Genomic DNA, 20,728 nt, shown 5'->3' with positions numbered 1-20,728 from the left:
AGTGATTGGATCACACAAATACAATTTTGACTGACAGGATTTCTCCATTTATCCATTTGTTAGCATAATACTAGATATATATTTCAAATTGAAATTTTATTGTGTATCGTATAGTTAGTGGTCAACCTAGTTGCGCCTAGTGTAGCTTCGACAAGGCCTACCTACTGTTATCTTAGTAGACAACGATCGAGATTGACATTTTATGCGCCTTCCGAAGCACGGAGAAGCTTAGTTCACATACCACTATGATATCCCCATCTATAGAATGACCGCGCCATAGATTGCTTAACCCATTGATTGTTTACCGAGCCGAGAGTTTAATACTGAAAGCTTTTAATTGTGACCTTTTTATAACAAAGAGATAGGTTATGGAAGGAATCGCAATGTTAGGTCAAAGTTTGGGTCAGATTGCGACCCCTATCTCATTTAGTTTTAATAGGATATCACGATTTGTGAAGTATCTTATTAAGGACATAGAAAATATTTTTCCATTGTGATGAACGAAGGGACTTGAATTTGATGAAAATATCATTTAATCAGAAAATGTGTCAGACATTTTTGGTTTATTTGAAGGTAATCTTCTTGGCGTGAATGTATCTTAATAATAAAGCATGATAATATCCCCTAATTTATCAACTATAACGAATGGCTGGAATATTTGATAGTAGAAACATATTTCGAGCCCACGCTGGGTGTCATAAACTATGTAAACTATGCCTTTACACCCTTAATGCAGACGATTTAAATAAATTGAGCAGACTCCTGCGGCGTCGTTTCTATTAAATTCTGGCTAAAATATAGCAAAGTGAAATCAAATGATTTGTGAAAGAATTTTCCATACACGAATTAGTTCCTAATAGCAGAGAAAAATACTCTTTTGTTTTGAAACGTGAGCCGTGTTTCATGTAAAGTTATAACCGTCTTATCTATACTTATATTATAAAGCTGAAGAGTTTGTTTGTTTGAACGCGCTAATCTCAGGAACTACTGGTCCGATTTTAAAAATTATTTCAGTGTTAGATAGTCCATTTATCGAGGAAGGTTATAGGCTATACATCATTACGCTACTACCAATAGGAACAGAGTACCCGTGAAAAATGTTACAAAAACGGGGAAAATTTTGACCCATTCTCACTTAAGTGACGCAAGCGAAGTCGCGCGGGTCAGCTAGTCATAACATATAACATGAACATTTACTTCCAACTTACATATTTTTTGGCCTCCAAAAACATTTCCAATTAAGTTACATTTGATAGCAAGAGTAATAATTTTAATATCATAATTGTGTAGGCATCAGCGCACACATCATATTAAGGATATAGGCCCTTAGTTAATTTAAAAAATACTCTATGATTATTACATAGAGTTGATATTACTTAGGCAGGAGATTTTAATATTATAAAAGTTTTGCTGTATTTACTCCACAATTTTCTTTGAAGTCTGGAGCTTGAGCTTGACGTCAACTGTCTGTTACGCATTTTGGACATCGCCTCATTTAGAAATTTATTTTGAATACAAGAAAAATAAGTAGATTTTCGTATAAAATAACTGAAATATTATAGCTCTAGTTAAAGTTTTAACAACGCGATTCGTAGAAGAGTTGCTTTTACCGTAATAGATTTAATATAAACAAAAAAGATTTTTCTTGAAAATTAAAACTTCTTAGCGTATAATAATAATGACATTAACCCGATAATTCCGACATTCTTTATCTCTTTGGAATTTGGCTTTGGTCAGTGTCATGGTCATGTTTAATTATGTGTTATAGTATCTAGATAAAAAGTGTTTTAAATACTTACTTACTGAGCTCCTTCAGTGGCAAAGTCAAAAACTATCGGGTAGGTACATACTGTACAGAGTTAGAAGTCAATAGAGGTAGAACGTTCCGTCCTTACTTTTTTATTCTAGACGAGCATAAAACAAACATTATGTACTTAAGTACTTATCAGTCAAAGAAATAACATCGTAAAACCTCTTACAAATAAACATTTTTATCGTTGTATCAACATAAATAATGTATTTTCATAAAGTATACACCGATCAATAGACTTCATTAAGAACTTTTTCCATTTCAAAGAATCTAAAAACTTAATTTGAAGGGTCGAGTGATTGATTTAGATCAAAAATGAATTAATTCAGTTTTGATTGAAAGTATTACTTGGGCTGACATTCCTATCGGGTTTGATTGAATATCGTTTAGCATATAAAACGAGGAATAGGACAAAGCAGGGTTTTGAGAGCAAATTGCTTTGAAAGTTATTGAATTGCAAAATAGGTGTTGTGCAGCATTGTAGGCAAGGCAAATGATTGTTGAACAATTTCAGAGTCTCGTTAAATTGCTAATGGGCACGTCTACACACTGTATGATTCAAACAAAAGCAACGCTGAAAAAGTGAAACAAAAAATAGATGGAACAAGGCCCGTGACACATTTTTGTAAATGATACCTCTTGCTCAACTGCAAAACAAAAACAAAAGTTTTTTTGTACCATTTCACGAGCCGAGAGCGACTACACTTTACTAAAATGTTGGACTACGAATTGAAAATGTGAATTTGTGAAAAAAAACTAATAAAAATGTGTTTCACATTAAGCTGTATAGGTTTTCTTCAGGAAATGTTGATTGATACATGATGATACAACGTTCCCCAATTCTCATAAAAGATGTATTCTAAACAGCTAGGATGACTCTGGTTGCTTAGTCTCGTTCTTCACATCGGTCAAACTTAGTCCAAGAGACATTCGTGTTGCACAAACATTACCAAGTAACCCAACTTATGTACTTGTTCTTACAATGCATTGTGCAATTTCGTGCCGAACTGTAAGCTAGGCGACACTTGGTGCCCGAGTCACGGGCGTACATTGTACAAGGGGTGAATAGGGTGTCACCCCTCACCCTTCAAAACGCTAGCTTTGTATGCAGCTAGGTGATTTCGGCTTTGAAATCTGAACGTATGTGTGGAGTATTTGTATGTAGAGTCCTTTGTTACCTATTGGGTTTAGTGATAACAAACAGTGCCTTGAGCTGCTTGTATTCACGTCAAGCGTCTGTGCATAAAACAAAGACAACCTGTTCGTGTATTATACTAAACATAGATATACAACGTAACCAAGATTATTATTATACTAAGTACATTCTGCCTGTGATGGATAAGAACAGACGGTCCCAGCGTGGGTGCTGTCAGATGCGGTTATGGGATTAATGGATTACGACAGGTGGATGACGAACAATGCACGAACGTACCCTTATTAATGTTGCCTAAACATAGCTATGTATGAAACGAACGGTAAAGGTTAAAGTACTCGTACGTTCTTCGTCTAAAATCTTTTTTACGACTTCAATAGTGAACTTTGATGACCCATATATCTTGGATGTGAAGGCTTTATTGTTGTCGCTTGTCGGTGAGGAAATGTCTTTGAAAACTGTTTACGACAGCGGTCAGTTATATTCTATTTCCAGACTCTTATCTTGAGAAATCTTCATAAAATTTTGAGAAAGAAGCATTTTAAAATATTTTACAATTAAGCAAAAATGGTAATGTTAACAATGTCCTGAGCCCTAAGGCTCGTAAGGGACTAAAAAGGGTTTAAGTTAACGTTAATTTCGTCAGATTACTTCTCCTCATTCATATTTAAGTAGGGTCAACGTTTCTTTGTTCGGCAACAAATCAGTACAACCCTAACGAACTTGGGGATTCATATTTTATTTGTCCTTCAACATTGACCGATCTGATTGTAAAAAAAATAGCTTGTGTTGACGTGAAATTGTTATTTTATTACAATGTTACAAACCGTTCGATATATTTTAAAACTACTTTTATACTCGTACTAGTTTTGTCGATATCTAGTCGATCTTTTTCTATCATGCATATGTTGGTAGCTCTGAAATAGTATTACACTAGGAATCCTTCGGGATTTTGTACCGTTGAACTCATCAAAGCTGATATTGTAGGGTTCAGCATCTGGCCTCTATTGTCTATGTTCGTGAATATTTCATACCTATCAGCTGAATGGTTTTACGGGATTATACATGAATAAAGCATTTTAGGTTACGTATTCATCATCTCTTCGTCTGATTCTTGCTTTTTTACTTTTCTTGCGTTGACTAAACTTTCATTTTATTGCAGGATACTAATAATGCTATGCCCTATTTGTGTGCTTATACATATTTAATAGTATAATTCAGATCGATATTAGATATGAACTTGCGAACGAAATGCCATACAAACATTTCTTGCATAAATAGTCATGAAAACTTAAATAGAAGTTTAGATTTTTCCGCATTTGTATATAAAAAGCGAAACTTCGTAGTCTTATGCGTAAACTATGATTTACGAACAGCAAAACTAAAATACATAAATCTAAACTAACGGCAACTGCCAACGACAGTAACCTAGTGACATTGTTATAATATTTATTCACGAAGCTTAGTCTTGTCTGTAAGGCTTGCTACACACATATTCGATTCAGCATTAATCGGAAAACTAAATATACATAGATGAACCCGATCGGTACAAGCCGAACAAGTGAGTCGAGTCGGTTATGTTGTTTAATAAATATTGTCGAACCGAATATGTGTGTAACATGCCTAATTCTTATAATAAATGTGGCTAAGACATGATATTATATTATAATGCTGAATGAAGGTGGGCGGTCTTACAGTGAGATATAGCAGGCATCCTTTTATTGCGTGACGTCATAACTCCCAACGCTTGGGGACATTAATTCGCTTTCATATGTTAATGGAGCCGTCTTAAACTGTTACGTTGTGCTAATTAAATGTTGACAAACAGGCATTGTTTGTCAACAATAAGGAGTTTGGGAAGTGTAGTCTCTTTAAAAGCGCTTAACTCTGCTTAGTATTAATCCTTAGTTTCAATAAGAGGTTTAAATATTTGTACTTTTAATCGATGAATAATCACGAACCTACGCTTTCGTATCGCCGTTGTAATAGAAAATAATAATAACACGTATAAGGTACCTCAGAATTGTCGTATATGTTGTTTGATTTTACCAAATAAATGACAGATATGGTGTAAGTATATAAGTATTATAATTTAAGAATCTCTTTCATTGCTATATCAGTCTGTAATCGTTTTATTTGCGACAGCAGTACTTGAAATATTATGATCAACCACGAAACAAACTTAACAAACAAACTGCAATAAATCACTGAGATGAGCTCAAGCTATATCTCATCTTAATCTGGCTTAAACCAGTATTTGTGTTCAAAATCTTGGTTCGAACGGCTTTAGTCGGCTTTTAGAAGCACGGAAGTGCTCAGGTGACATAAACACGTTAACTCCGGTGTCCAACCAAGTGGAATTGCATCGTGTATCCCAATATGCTTTACTGGTCGTGCAAATTGCAGCTATTGGTCGTGAAATGAAAACGCCAATTTGGATACTGTTGTTTTGAATGAACGCTTGTGAATGTAAACTTAGTATGGACATCTGTGTGTATTATGTTTACATACCGAAGTGAACTTTGATTGGTTATATCAACAAATTACTTTGACTACAAAGCGTCTTACAAATATAAACTTTCATAGTCTGTTTGAGGGTTCTACAAAACAGTGGTAAATATACAATAGTCGGAAAATAACGGCGGTATCTTTAAATTACAAAATAGAAGCCCGTTTATTGTAAAATCAAGAAGCTTTTCACACGAACCTTTAAATTGGTTTTGATTGAACATTACACGAAACAATTATAATTTGTAGATTTTCTTTTCAAGCGTAATAACGTCGACCTTTACCAAGAATTCCACTGAGATACGAGATACGTACGCGTATTACGGAATAAAATATTCAAGTGTACTATACCAACCGGTTTTATATAAATAAAGCCTATTCAGTATTATCTCTGGCCTTTGAACCGGAACCCTAGGCCCTTTTCAAACAGAATTTTCCGCAATTTTGATATTCTGTTATTATAAATCTGTTTCTCTTCCAATGTTATTTTTCCGCCGAACTGGCGACGAGAAAAATCAACCTTATTTTCGATAATATTATTCTTTGTTGAGAAAGAAAATAAATAAATATCTGTTTCAATTTGTATCAGCTATTTACCTATGGTCTCTAGAGATTCTCGGGTGAGTAGAATTGAATAGTGAGGTAAGGCCTAACTTATTTGGCAATGTACCGCTCGGCACTCATAAGAGACTATATAGCACTCTTATTAAGAAGAGTATAGTCGTCACACAGTTTGGCCTTGCAGTCTTGCACACATTACTTTCCTTTACATCGCAAAATCGGAAAAAAAGTAAAGTTTAATTCTTAATTTAGTAAGTTTAATGTTTATTCATTATCTCTAACCTTTCTTTAAACTATGCTAGAGTCGGCTTCCTTTCTCACCGGATGCTGATGAATACCAGTATTTTACATGGAGCGACGGCCTCTTCTACCTCCACAACCCAGTTACTTACATTTTAACACCATATCCAGACTTCCCATCCGCAGAAGCAAGCCATGCAAGCGCAGCTTAACCTCGGAGATAGCTCCGCGCAGCTGTTGTTTACTAAACCACGAGTTCCTCCTCTTAATTCATGTATATTGTTGGCAGTTAATAACGCTAGAACAAAATGCCGGACTGGACGTGGTTGCTGATGGCGGCAATGTTCGGCGCAGTGTCGGCGCTGTCTGTGCCGGTCGTGATCTTCATCTACTACGTGAAGGCGTTCGAGCAGAAGCCGCAGGAGCAGGAGGACCTCAGCCTACCTGTCACGTTGCCAGCGGTGAGTTATCTTTATAAAAATGACTAAAAAGAAACAGAATTTGAATTATAAGTTATTTAGCTAGACCGTGATTGTTGTGATCAACCCAGCCCATTTCAGCACAGTTTGCGCTTTATGTTTTAGTTTTAAATGCAATCCTTTAAAGTTATGGGTGTTTGCTCACTTTATTTGTTGTACATATTTATTTAGTAACAAACTAAACATAACCTTTAGAAAGTTGTACTGATGTATTACTTTGAACGTATTTATGTATTTCAAATAAGCGTAACCTTTAGCGTAGCTTAAGGCTCTAGATAAATTTCAGTAAAGAACAAAAGGAATGCTTTTAAAGTAAATACCGCGCTCGATTACAGCCACGTCAATGAATGCGTCTGCATCTCATTTTAACTGATTCGTATGCAGGAGGAGACATCAGGGAATCCGCTTCTCTGCATAATCACGTCGTATCAATGCGAGCACGGCTCTCTTGCGGACCACGCGCTATCGTAGCTCGCTCATAACGTCATAACTTTACTGATGAACGCAAATGAGATGCACTATCGGCACATATCGACCGATGCGGACAATTAATTGAAAGGCCGAAGCCTCGATTGCGCGATGAGGAATGGCATTCATCTATGGAAAGACGTCTTTCAGAATATAGTAGGTACTATTTTAAAGAAATTTATCTAGTGGCAGAATCGTTTCCTTATACCTTCATACGATATGTTTGTTTCACAGTTAGTAATTGTTGTTAATAATACTAATGTAAATATAAAAGTATATTGTAGTTTTTCTATTGGTCGTTAAAACTGCACATCTAGTAGCCACGCAGCGCTATAATCTACCTAGATTCTCAACAAAGGGCTCACTCAAACAATAGCCAAGTTATAACCAATTAATTAATTAAAGCACTAGAAGTTCTCTGAACAGATGAGGTCGTATTGTTCCAAATACAATCACAATAGCTCATAATTTTGTACCAAGAAACTTGTTATAACTACAACGATGCCGATGTTTAAAAAAATAGGGCGAGCCATCAATCTCTCTAGACTTGGCCTGTTTAATCTCTGGAGCGTACAAATAATTACATTATAGGCAAACAAGTACAAAATATTTACCCTTAAAGAATATTTTTGAACTAAAATTCTACCTCGTAACTTTGATTAATTGATTTTTTGACGTAATCAAGATATCTAGGCATGCTCTTGTTTACGTTAAGGTACAAATTTTAGATATAGTGTCACAAAGAATTTGTAAAAAAAGATAAAATTATTAGCTTCATTTCAAACTACTATGTGTACGTAACAAGAGTAATCAGCACAAGGAACAAAACAAATCAACATTAATTTTCAAGCATAATCGCAAACCTACAATTCATATTTAATACCGCGGCAAATAAAATGTATCGCTGCTTGACGTTTCACTAAAGTACAACTTGAGTTCGCAACAAACAGTTGACATTAGCCGTGTCAATCTGTTTATTTTCCCGTTCTTGTTCAGTACAAACAACAGTATGAAAATTAAAGTGTACCGCGTAACCCGAGCTTTGTACACAAAGGTTCCAGATCTCCGTACCTTTTGTTACATTCTTTATTATAGAGGGAACGTAATGGATTTTAAATTAGGCTCATATTGTATTTAGATTATTCTCTATCACTCAGTGTCTGTATAGGTACTTTTGGCTGGAGGCTGAAATCCTTCGAATAACAAACAAAGGCTGTTTTTCTTGGAAAAGGGAGGGTGTAGCCTTCACTCAAAACGTGCCATCCTCTTAGAATTGGGAGGACTACTAATTTTAATTAAGTTAGCTAGCAGGCAGAAAATATCAATTATTTTATAATTAAAACAATCATTTTCTACCTTCCCATGGGCTTTCCATAAATTAAGATAACGTATGTTAGCTTATTCTAAGCTTTGGATTTTCCTATTATCCATAATAGCGGCCTCCCGAGAATTCGTCCTCGAGGAGTTAGTTCGTTTTCGCTTAGACATAGCGCGATGCTTATAATGTGATATATTATGTATAGTCCATTGTCTTCCTCAGTAAATGGAAGATAAAAATATTTTTTTAATTCGAACTAGTATTTTCTGAGATAAATGCAATCAAACAGACAAACTTTTTAGCATTATTTTATTAGTATAGTCTGAAATATAAACGTATAAGTTCAGTGAAATCTACGTGGTACATTTTAAGAACTTATAGATAAAGTATTATGACAATACTCTTACAGATATGTATATTGCCTTCGTCTTTAAGGTTTGAATACAAAATCAAGCCAACAGTAGGCATTTCCTCGATTCTCAGAATCAAAATAATTACTAAGCAGCTTGTTCCTTTAATTCAAGTAATCTGAAATAACTAATTTGAAGAATCGTGTCTCTCGTGTGTTTTGTAATTACGTGGAAAGAAGATTTAATTTGGATTAAAATGCTTAAACATTAATCCCGATGAATTGAAAAACAAAGCAGCTAATTTTACTCATACCGCAATTGTACCAATACCTAAGATTAATACAAAGCGAAAATTATTCTTATTCATCAGATTCGTTAAAACAAATTATCCAAACGTTGAATTCCGCTATAACTATCTTCCCAGCTAGATAATTTCATAAACTAATAGACATTATAATAGTAGTTTGATGTTTCACAAAGTTATCAAGTTCGCCAACACCGAAACATCGTCATGAATGAACTGTGAAATGTCCGTGTACAGTATAATTTGAGGATTATCCCCAACGCGACCTTTAGAAGGTTGCGACACGTGTGTACTACCAACGACCCAAAAGGATTTAGATTGACAATACTGATCTTGTAAAACACATCGTAAAATGTGTTTTATGTTAGCCGGTTGTGTGCCCGAAATACATACTGTTGAACAAGCATATTGGAAAATCCGTTAAATGATTTTTCCACGGGCTTTGGACACTTTGAATTCAAAATAAAAGTTGTAGAGCGACTATTTGAACAGTGTAAAAAGAAACTTGGAGTTTTTTTAGAAACTAATTAGCGAAATTATATATAACTTCAAAATGCCAGACAGATTTTTCTGCGGCGTCAACATTTTTAACTGTAGAAACCGCGCATAATGTTTGATTGAACACGTAATAACAAAGCTAATTTAACGCGTATTAAGCAAACCATAAACACATAATAATATTAACATTTTGTATCGTAAATATTTCTAACAAAACAACTCCCCACATACTGCGTAATGAATGGTGAATGTTTTGCTTTATATAACGGGGAAACCAGTGGTCTATTATTTCGTATTTTATTTATACTTGACCACCGTCCATCATTTACGCGCCCCAAATAAAGGGCTTTAATTACGCGCCGCTGCCGGCCTCAATGTTGTGCAAAATATAATTAAATACAGCCGTGTCGATACAAATTTCGGTTGATGAGGTATGACGTCACACCTCTCTTTTCTCTACATCTGTAGATTCACAACAAACATTCTAGTACCTTCCTTTTGTACGTCAAAGCAGTATTAAGTCTTTGGATCAAAAGAAACTTCATTAGTGCGTAAGCTCATGAAAGTACGGTCGAAGTATTCTGGATAAGATTACTTTGTAACTCTCTTCGTATTTCGTAAGTATTTATTATCTACGTGGAATAAGGTTGAGTACATGAAAGGTGATATATACATTAAAGGAGTAATCGTGCTAATAGCTGAGATAACACGGACCAATGGATACTAAAGCGAACATTACTATGATATATGAAGGGATGGACTCGAAAAAAATCTTAGAGCATTAAAGACATTTGCTACACGAAGTGACTATTTTCGTAGCTGGGACTTTTGACATAATACTACGTATTGACTTAGCTCTTCTCGTCTTCATCAATCAATTTATTAGTGGTTTGACGCTTGCACTTCTATACCAAGTAACCATTTCAACGCACATAGGTACATTTGTACCGCAGTGTTCGATACAAATGTAATGATACCTCTATTCTTGATTTCAAATTCGGATTCAAAGTAATTCTAGCGTAGGCATTTATGCCACTCTTGATTTGACTTGTCGACGAGTGTCTAAAGTTTACCTTGGAGGAAGTTTTCAACACCTTTGGACATTACCTTCCCGAAAATTAAACAAGATTTGTGTAGACACACAGAGCGTATAGTTCGACAACATAATAGAAATAATGAAGAATTCGGTGTATTTTCTAAATAAAGTGGCTGTATCAAACAGGCTATCGTCAGCTGCATTAGCCAGGTCACCACTGCAACTGTTCTGAATTTTGTGTAGGTACCCCCTTCCTCCGCTAACCGTAAACCTTGTATACAAGTCTCTCTGCTAAGTGGTTAGTGTTAGAACTATAGAAGCCATGTTCAAAATCATATTGCGGGAATAATTATACGATAATACAGCTCAATAATTTTGTTCACACGTCACTTCGTATCACACAACCGATACGTTTGACTGGAGATAGCAATAATTCAAGGCGAGATGCTCTCTTGATTGATAGTGAAACTAACGCCAGTAAATGGAACACTACCGGCGCAGAAATGCCAACGGAATAACCTACTTGTTGGTTAATTGATCGATCGTTCCGAACTTTGTACATAACACCCGATTACTGAGCCGTTACATTTACATAAGCGGAACATAATACGGGGCAATTGAATAAATTGGTGCCAAGAGTTTTTCGATTCGGTAATTCTGTACTAGAAATACCTTGAAAAATATGTTTAGTGTACGATATTGGTTCCGAGAAATTGGGTGTTTGAAAATTGTAGAATTACATAGCTGCGGGAGGTAAATCACAATTTCCAGAAATGTTTAATGAATTTTGAGAATTAGGATCATAGTCAGATGTTGTAAAAATTTGATTAGTAGGGAACAAGACTAACGTTCGCAATAAAGAATAATAACAAACAAGATAAAAGCAGTTATTTTAATTTACACGAAATTGTCTTCAAAACCCAATTATACCTAACTAATCCGCAAATCTGAAAACAACAACCTGAAATGTCAAGAACGAGGAGATCAAATGCTCTGAAATCTAATCTCAATAAGTTAAATTACTTCAACAGTTGAAGCTGAAACCTGTAGGCGTTATCCACAAATTGTAAAATCACATTACTGTCAACAATTCTCCTCGGCCAGAGGTGATAAAATATGATTTTCCAGTCGTAAACAGCACCTCTGAGAGCCTTCAACAGCTTTGAAAACCATCTTGTTTACTTCAACACCCATAAATAAACCTGAAGCAATTTAATTCACTTACGCCTCTGTGAGGTCTTCACTTTGCAGCTATCAAATTAATTTGACTTGAAACCTTACGTTGAAATGTCTTATTTATAGAAATAGACATGCCTTGAAACTGCTTCACTTATTCAAGCGTTGGAAACGACTATGGATTACGAAGTTTTTGATTGAATTAAGTATTAAAGGGAAGTTCCGGAAATTCTATGAGGATATATCTACTGAGAGTCTATATAGTAACCCAGACTTCCGTGAACTGTCTTTAGCAGTTTGCTGTCAGCGCTAGGTTTGCCCCTTGTCAGATGCCTCAATCGAAGCCGTGAAAGAAATGGTATGACGTAATAAAAATGATATAACGGAACTACTATTACTATTCATTAGGCTAACGTAAATCATGGTTTAAACGAGGTCACACAGGTATTAACGTGAGTGTCACAGATACTTTGATACGCATGACATTTAAACCCTCCTTATTAACTTTGGTAGAGTAAAGCAATACTGTAAACATACATTTCCTTTACTTCTTTTTTAACCTTTTCAGTCAGTTTTTAAAGCTTTAGAAATAGTCTAAAGAGATGCTACAGAAAACTGATGATTGCACTGCCTTTATTTTACATACATCTATCACGCTTGTTTTACCCGAAGGCATATAGGCAGAGGTGTATAAAATACACTCATGTTTCGCAATTAGCAATGTCAGTCTCGTGTAATATGGGGTGAGCCTATTTCACCGAGTGCGTTTCTAAAATTCCAGGCCACTATAGATTTTTTTATTCATAAATAAATGAAAGTGAGTTCTCGAAATAGAGTTAGTAACGATTTTGAATTTCTAATATTTTAGCGTAGAAGTTCGATTCTAACCTTCAGATGATATACGGTGCATATTTTCCATCAGGAGATACTTACGGAGTTGACCCGGGGCGCGGGCTCTACGCCTGAGGGAGCGCTGAACGCGATGTTGCAGTTCATCTTCCAGCAGAGCACGGCTGACACGCGCTGGCTGCGCCGGCGCATGGCCTCTGAACTGGCTGAACTGCTCGCCAAGACTTCGTCGGGGAAGATCTTTGAGTCGTTAACGGTAAGTGTAAAATCTTTAGCCGAAAAAATAAAAAGGCGGTACTGCTGCCTTTGAATGACTTTAGTATAAACACCTCAGCTCTCTCATTTCTCTATAGTCGGTTCTATCAAGTACCGAGAGTAAATTATATTAAAAATGTAAAAAATAATATAATTAAAATATATTTAAAATGAACTGCCAAAATAGCTAACGAAGCCCTGTAGAGACGCTAAACAGATTTCCGAGTGAAATTTCTCCACAGCTACCCGGTTGTCGGCAGTCGATAGGAGTAGAGAATCGAGCTACAGATACAGCTTATGACGTGAGCCGTTTCATATACTTAATATCTTTTTTTTATACATATAATACCAACTTAAAGGGTCTTAACTCTTCTTTCTGAGACTATTTAATATCCCAGCTTAAAAGACCCATAACTTAGGTACTCTACGTCGGAACGCGTAGATATCTAGCCGGCAAAAGTTTGAATTGTTAGCCACGAACTTATGCATTGCTCTTGTGTCCGCAGGATGGACTTTTCACTGAAACTTATTGAGATAAGAAAGAACTTTAAGTAATATTACTTGCAAATTGTACGAGAGAAGTCGAAAGCAAGGTAAAATAAGAGATAAAAGTCTGAAATCATTTCTATAGGAACTTTATTTCGTTTGTGGATTTACGTCACGCGACGGAAATAAATAAGATTCAATTATCGCAGGAAATCGTACCGAACCTTTGTCTTCGGCTAATAAAAATCCATTTCCTATTATTGACTGTGAATATTGTGTAGGCTACGCAAGTTGACACACCCTAGCATCTAATTCAATCAGAGGAATCATCTGTCTTTAGTGAATGTAGGTCCACTACGTATGTATTGTAATTGTATCGCATAGCTGAAACGATTGGAGGGAATGTGTGTTCTCGTTGTGATGGTAATTGAAACGTTGCCGCGTTGTCTAGACTAATTGGTCCTTGTTTAGAAATGTTGAATATCACGTACGTTCGTATAATGATACATAGCTGGCCGATACATTGGGTTGATTTGAATATTTTCTCCAACCTTTAAGGTGTTTTCCGATGTTCAGTATATAATTGAAAATATAAATTATCATAAAGTATAATTGGAAATATAAGTCATTCACGCTTCGTTTCCCATACAATAACTTTGTCATTTAAGCTCTAATAATAACCCTAAATTGGAGTTTAATTACCTGGGCACGTTCCCTTATTACTTTATTAGGTGGCGTCCACCTCATTAATTACGGAGTGCCTAATAAAAGCAGATGTATATTCAAAGCTTGCCCGAAATATATTTGCCCCTTTAGGTCGCAAAATTTGCAAAGGTCAGAGGTCAGTTGGTATAAATCTGATATTCAGCCGGATCTAATTAGACTAGAAGCCGATCCCGCACCTCATGTAATTGGAAAAGGCGAGCCGAAAATACCTCTTGAGATAAAATTTTGCTTGAGAAATAATTGGGAAGGTTCGTAGGTATGATGAAGTTGAAATAGTTAGTAAATGATATTATGTTACTTTAATAAATCGAAGCTGCTAACGCTTTGAATATGGAGAACCAATTTCCCGACAGAAGTGAAAACACCAATTATTAATCTCTTCAACCAATAGCTTTTCCCCCAAAAACAGATCGAATATCACGCATCAATTTTAATTACCCATCAACTCCTCAATACATCCAATTAAACAGTTAATTAACACGTCATACATTGAACAGTCCTTATTTATTAGCAAACTGCTCGCTTCGGTGAGCTTCAATGGATAACAAACGGCCGACGACGTGGAAACACGGCATTCAATAAAGAACATACTGAAAAAAATGGCCGTATAATTTCATATTGATCGTTTTGCTATTACTAGTAGGTAGGTAGCTAACTCGTAATGGCTAGCACATATCGTTTCGTGCAAAAAATAATGCGGATACCTTTGTGTTGACTGACTCAATTATAGAACAAAATATGTTGCGTTTTGTCAATGTAAACCAGTATAAACCAGTCACAGTTAAAACATACTTGCATGCTTTTTGTGTATTTCTGTTGACAACTAGAAACCGAGATTCGATAATTACTCTGCATTGCTGTTTTAACGTAAGGCACAAACCGTCGTCATTTAAGTAATAATCAATGTACGGTACAGTGGCTTTCAAATAGATGGCAACTGAGATACACATTGCCCCCAGGACATCTAAGAAAGTACATATTTGAATATCTGCTCAAAGTATTCAGATGTTTCCCTCATTCGAGCAAACATGAAAAAGAGAAAAGCCTCAGTAAGGTTCTATGCATTGAAATAGAGGATTTATTTCCCAATATTCTTTCTTTTCATTTGGAACCCTTATCGAAGGGAAACTCGCAACCGCCCTAAGCAATGTTTGAGCAATACCTTTCCATCTAATTCCCAAAGGTCGGGAGCTTCGTTGTTTCAGACAGTTTCAGTAAAAATAACACGTAAAAGATGTTGTTTTTCTCATAGCTAATGTTGTTGAATATTATGCAAATACTTTTTTCACGGGATATTAATACTCGTGGGTACATATTTCATATGAGAACTGTTATAGGTAGTACTGTCAGTAATATTCAGAACGTCTACAAATATGTTTGCGAACAGAGTGTTTACTTTCATCCATCAACGTAGTCTCTCGAGCCCGAATGCTCTTATTGAGATGAAAATGAAATGAGTGATATGCGAGACTATACCTATGTACACGTATGAATAGGTAAATTGTGTCTCTTTAAAACTCTTTAATACGAACGTGAGGTAGAATATAAGTGTTTGTTTGCTTGAGTTTTAAAGAACATAAAACAACATCATTGAGATGTTCAAGCACACAATCACTTATTTATTTTTTTATGATAATAATTTTAAATCAATCTTCAATCTTTACAATTATTGCTGCGTTGGAGCCGCGGATCTGGCTCAAACTGTTGCAGTCCTTGTTGACAAGAAACGATCCAAGATTTAGGCGCTTCTTTAAGGCAGCAATAAAAGCTGCTCTCTTCGCTTATTACTAAAGATAGATTAAGTTAATGGCACATATTTTATTGTAATAATATCTTAAATGACGTATGTGTAAATAAACTCATTCTATTGAATACAGAATGTTATCGGTCTCAAAATGAATCTCTTCAATAAACGATTTCCTTCACGATTTGTGGTTACGTCGCCTAAACGTCGGTTGCCTGTCGTTTGTCATGCGGCTTGTGGCTTTGTCGGCCGGAATCCGGCTATAAATAGCTCCATCTCTTCTCTATCTATGAATTTAGTATGAGACGAAAGGCTTTAGGAACTAGTGTATGTTTTCTGTTCTGCAATCGAAGTTGGAAGATAATGTCGAGGTCTGAGAGAAGGTTGAGCAGAAGTTTAGTAATATGGTGACAAAAGAAGAATGTTTCCTTATGTTTGGAGTATCACTTTGTTGATAAAGATCTTTCATTAATTTGTAATATTTTTAAAACCATCAATATACTCTTTTGGTTCTCCGTATTATTTTATGAGACCCATTAAAATTTTAAGCATCCCACTCAAGACACTAAAAGTCCACTGATACGAGTACCTAAAACATACATGCTTTAAAGGGTTCATCCCATTTAATATATCAATATGGTATTGATATATTAAATGGGAATGAAAATGAAAAGTGATGCAAATTAGATTCTTTATTGCATATGAGGAATATGATTTGAATCGTCTATATCAGTAACAAGTAGGTACTTCAATACTTCCAGCTTCGTTCATTAGAAGTGGGCACAGAGTTCCCCAGCATCTCGAACCTTCGGCTACTGACGGGCGAGCTGGAGGAAGACGGTGCGAGGCTGAGGTCCTTGGACCTGCAGTTCAACATCGCGTATGACGGCAGCTTCAGGATCGATGTGGACGCGGTCATGCTGCTCGGCAAGATTGCTAATATATCCATTACTGGTATGATTTTGGTATTATATTACTAGCGTAAGCTCGAGGCTCTAGCAGAATTTATCTAATTTCTTTAAATTTTGATAAGTATTAAGAAGGACTTCGATAATAATAGTAATTGTATAAAGTACATGCCATGCCTTGTGTACAGTTGAGTGATAATTTCGAGGTTACACACGGATTAGCTTTATCACTTTCAAACATATAAGAATGAATGCCTACAATATTAGTCAAGCTTTGACTTAATTTCGTAAATGCTTACGTTAGCGGAGTACATCGTGTATCTTTTAAAATTACCTTTAGGTATGTACAATGTACATATTCATAAGAATTGAAAACACGTAATATTGTTATCATATTTTTGATAAATATGTTTATTTTTTAACACCGTGTTGAATTTTAAAACCGCGTCATAAAAAAACTTTTTGAACACGACGATAACAAACTTTTTATCGTTTAAATATTTATCTTTCAACTTCTAGTAACTTTTGAATAAATTACGAATATGTTAAATCTACTGTATAATCCCGGTTGAATATTATATTACGCCATATTTAGTTAGGAGGGGTTCTCCATTAGTCTGTTTCATGCAAACATGGCATAAATTATGTTAAAGAATCATAAAGTACTTTTACGAATAGCGATAAATATAAATATGAGTTCCGTTTACTACGATGATATTATTATGCGATGGCGTGATTTAACTGATTATTGTAATAATTGTTTCTTGTAAACGCTTGATAGTTTTCCTGAACATAATACAATATGACTAGTGAATAAAATACATCTTAATTGTAAAATTGCAGAAAAATGTAATTAAATGATTATAAAGATCCGACTATCAGTGAAAAAAATACGGTTTTAGTAACATTCATAGTTTTAACATTCTCTTCCCTATTGATATTATACATCCCTGATCCCTTTCTACATGTTTTCAGTTGAAAGTTTGAGTGGGAACGTGCGAGTAATGTTCCGCCGAACTCCTTACACGCACTGGGCGCTCGCCTTCGAGTCACCACCGAAGCTTGAGCTCCGAGTGCGCGGAAGGTTCCAGGGAAGACAGATCAAGCCTAGACTGGCTTCTTTAGTCGCCGCACACATTAGGAGAGCAGTCGCGCAAAGGCACACGCTACCTAATTATAAAATACGGTAAGAGATCAGTGAAGTATCACGGTTATTTATTGGCATTCGGCGTCGACAAGCATAATAACTTGATAAAGAAATCGCAACTTTGTGAGCTACTTCAAATTCTTATGATACAAAATTGGGATGTAACTTCTTATCTCAATAAAGAAATCCGGCTCAAGAAGACGGCATAACTCATGAAAATTTGCGTACAAATTCGGAAAAAAAGCCTTATGGTATTTAATATTTTAAAATTCTAAATGGTTCCAGTATATTTTTGTTAAGCGTCCGTGTCTAAACCACATAACTCCACATGTAATGTACTACCTTTTAACATAATACGACTAAATTGAATCACTTAGCTTGATGTCCACAATTCACGCGGTCTACTAATTTGATGGCTAGCCTTGGCTTGTCATATTAAATCTTCATGTCAATCAAGAGTTCGCAAACTTGGAGGAGTTGTCAAACTTTTAATACTCCCGCGGTTCCGAGACGGCCCCTGTCTTATTAGTGTCAAACATCGTGAGCTCTGATTGCACACTTATATGGCTTACAAACTCCTCTCATAAATTAAATTAAAACAATCAAGTCGTTGGAAAACGCTCTGGGAAAATGTTCTTTAATAAACTTTGCTAGGATTTCTATTAATTGGTTTTCAGTGAATTCAATCAAAGTCGAGCACTTTTGTGATATCACACTTTTCAAATTGAATCGGTACTTACTAAGTATAAATTGAATAGTGTTTGAACGGACAAGTTTTTATAAATCACAACCTTGTAGTGTACGAATATAAAGTTCTTTATTCAGTGACGTCAAAAACGTGCACGGTTTGACCGTCTTGTGGATTTAAGAGATTAAAAATGTCCTAATTGTTTATTTAGGGCATCGAAATATTTATCATTGATACAATATCAGTACTATTTACAAACGATAAGTGTTATATCTCAGTATAAATATCGGTGTGATAAGTCGGTCGTTCATTGCGCAGCTACAAGCCGTTCTTCCCTAAGTCGGACCCTGGGAGTACGGAAGGTGAAGATGGACCGACTCCACATGGGAAGCTCACGGTGCGGCTCATGGAAGTCACGAGGTTGCAGTGGTCGGGAGGACCTGCGACTGTGCGAGCCGCCTTAGCTGTTGATTCGCATGGATGGGTATGTAGTATACAAACTAGGCAGTAGTAGTTTTGTAAATTTTGTAGTCGGTTTACTGTACTCATCTGATAGGTTTTGTCTTAAGTTATAGATCTCTCTTTGATAGTAATTGAGTTCCTATTTGGTAAAATGGATAAGTAAGTTCCCTTGTAGTCAAAATGTGGCTACGAAAGTTGCGTAAAAATATGAATATGCTAATTCTACTGTTATAAAAACTGTGTTTTATTTTTACACACATTTATGCTGTAACTTCAAAGTCTTATGTTATATTATTCAATACTATTTATCATCAAATAATTACCTCAAGCGTATCTTCCGTACAACGTTACTTGTAATGTGATATCCGAATTAATTAACGTTTTTCCTAGTGTTCGCATCGCAGGCGCATAATAAACTTAACAAACAAGGAAATGCTTAGTTTCTATAGAACAAAAGAATTAAATTATTACACCGATAACAAAGGCATTTGAAGCTGTTAATTTCCTCATTTATAAAAAGAAAGGAATCATATTACGTATACATATGATATTGACTGATTTTGTTTCATTCAGACGTGGTAACAATGCAATGGTAGGGACAGACTTAAGATTGATACTATGCCTAATACTAAGTTATTACTAGAAATAAGTGTCCATTCTAATATTATAAATGCTAAAGCCTCTCCGTCTATTTCGATTTCCAACAACTGAAAACTTTTTTAAACACTACGTGACGTCGTCGAACATAAGCTACGTACCTAATCTATCTACTGACTCTCCATTCATTTTCTAAAGTCCACTAACTGAGATTGTGTATTAAAACTGTACTAAAACATTTTTTTGTCGGCAGGTATCGCTTCGCCGCGGTGTATTAGTCCTAGACATAGTGTTGCCAGCCGTGACCGGGCCGCTAGGGCTCGTGTGTTGCCAGGGCGTGGGCTCGGTGCTCATCGACACCGTCGTGCCGATGTCGCCCGCGTACCGCGCCGACCTGAGACGGGATGACGTTGTGCTCGCTGTAGATAATAAGCCTGTTAATAATGTTGCGCAGGTGAGAAAGATTTTGTAACTGACTGCTTCTAAAATGTATGTTCGAATTAATTAAGCGCGAGTGCTCACACTAAATTTTAAGTGATTCTTAAAATGATTTCAATCTCTATTTCGAAGTCACATAGACAGCATAAGACTTCAGTGTAACTAATTCTTACAAATTGATTGTCGTTTAGCTCAAAAATCTGATTGCTCTTGATAAAAATGAGAACTATCTCCTTCTCGAATGCCTGTTAAATATAACTGACCGAAGATTTTATACTTATATATTATCTGATATTGGCAGGCGGGTAAGCTCCTGCGCGTAGTAGAACGTCGCGCGGTGACGGTGCGCGTGCGGCGCGGTGGCGGCGGCGCGGCGGCTCGGAGGGACGACTCCGAGACCAAGAGGATGAAGCCTAATTTCTCCTTCAGGAGGGTCTCAGAGGTCATGGAGGGCGTCCGCCTTCAGGGCATGCGCGCTGCAGCCTCTAAGACTAGTTTACAGGTAATTTGTAGTTCTGCATACGTTT

General features: G+C 36.0%; 1 protein-coding gene across 7 annotated transcripts in view; it reads left to right on the top strand.

Annotated features, from left to right (window-relative positions):
- The window catches only part of Pdzd8 (PDZ domain containing 8), a 37,375-nt gene that overhangs the window by 5,387 nt on the left and 11,260 nt on the right, over positions 1 to 20,728 (top strand). For 5 of the 7 annotated variants that reach the window (XR_012960149.1, XM_076132046.1, XM_076132028.1 and 2 more), the window contains exons 2-8: positions 6,562 to 6,733; positions 12,824 to 13,006; positions 16,705 to 16,915; positions 17,845 to 18,055; positions 19,023 to 19,188; positions 20,017 to 20,217; positions 20,503 to 20,703. Coding sequence is in view for 5 of the 7 variants with exons in the window: in XM_076132046.1 (XP_075988161.1) it covers positions 6,581 to 6,733; positions 12,824 to 13,006; positions 16,705 to 16,915; positions 17,845 to 18,055; positions 19,023 to 19,188; positions 20,017 to 20,217; positions 20,503 to 20,703 (1,326 nt within the window). In the remaining 2 variants the exon portion in view is untranslated. The remainder of the gene's footprint in view (positions 1 to 6,561; positions 6,734 to 12,823; positions 13,007 to 16,704; positions 16,916 to 17,844; positions 18,056 to 19,022; positions 19,189 to 20,016; positions 20,218 to 20,502; positions 20,704 to 20,728) is intronic. The other 2 variants (XR_012960150.1, XM_076132038.1) reach the window with 1 other exon arrangement.

This window comes from Anticarsia gemmatalis, chromosome 2 (genome assembly GCF_050436995.1).
Source record: "Anticarsia gemmatalis isolate Benzon Research Colony breed Stoneville strain chromosome 2, ilAntGemm2 primary, whole genome shotgun sequence".
In the NCBI taxonomy this organism is placed as follows: Eukaryota; Metazoa; Arthropoda; class Insecta; order Lepidoptera; family Erebidae; genus Anticarsia; species Anticarsia gemmatalis.
Note: the sequence above shows the minus strand (reverse complement) of the source record. Positions and strands in the feature narration are given on the sequence as shown.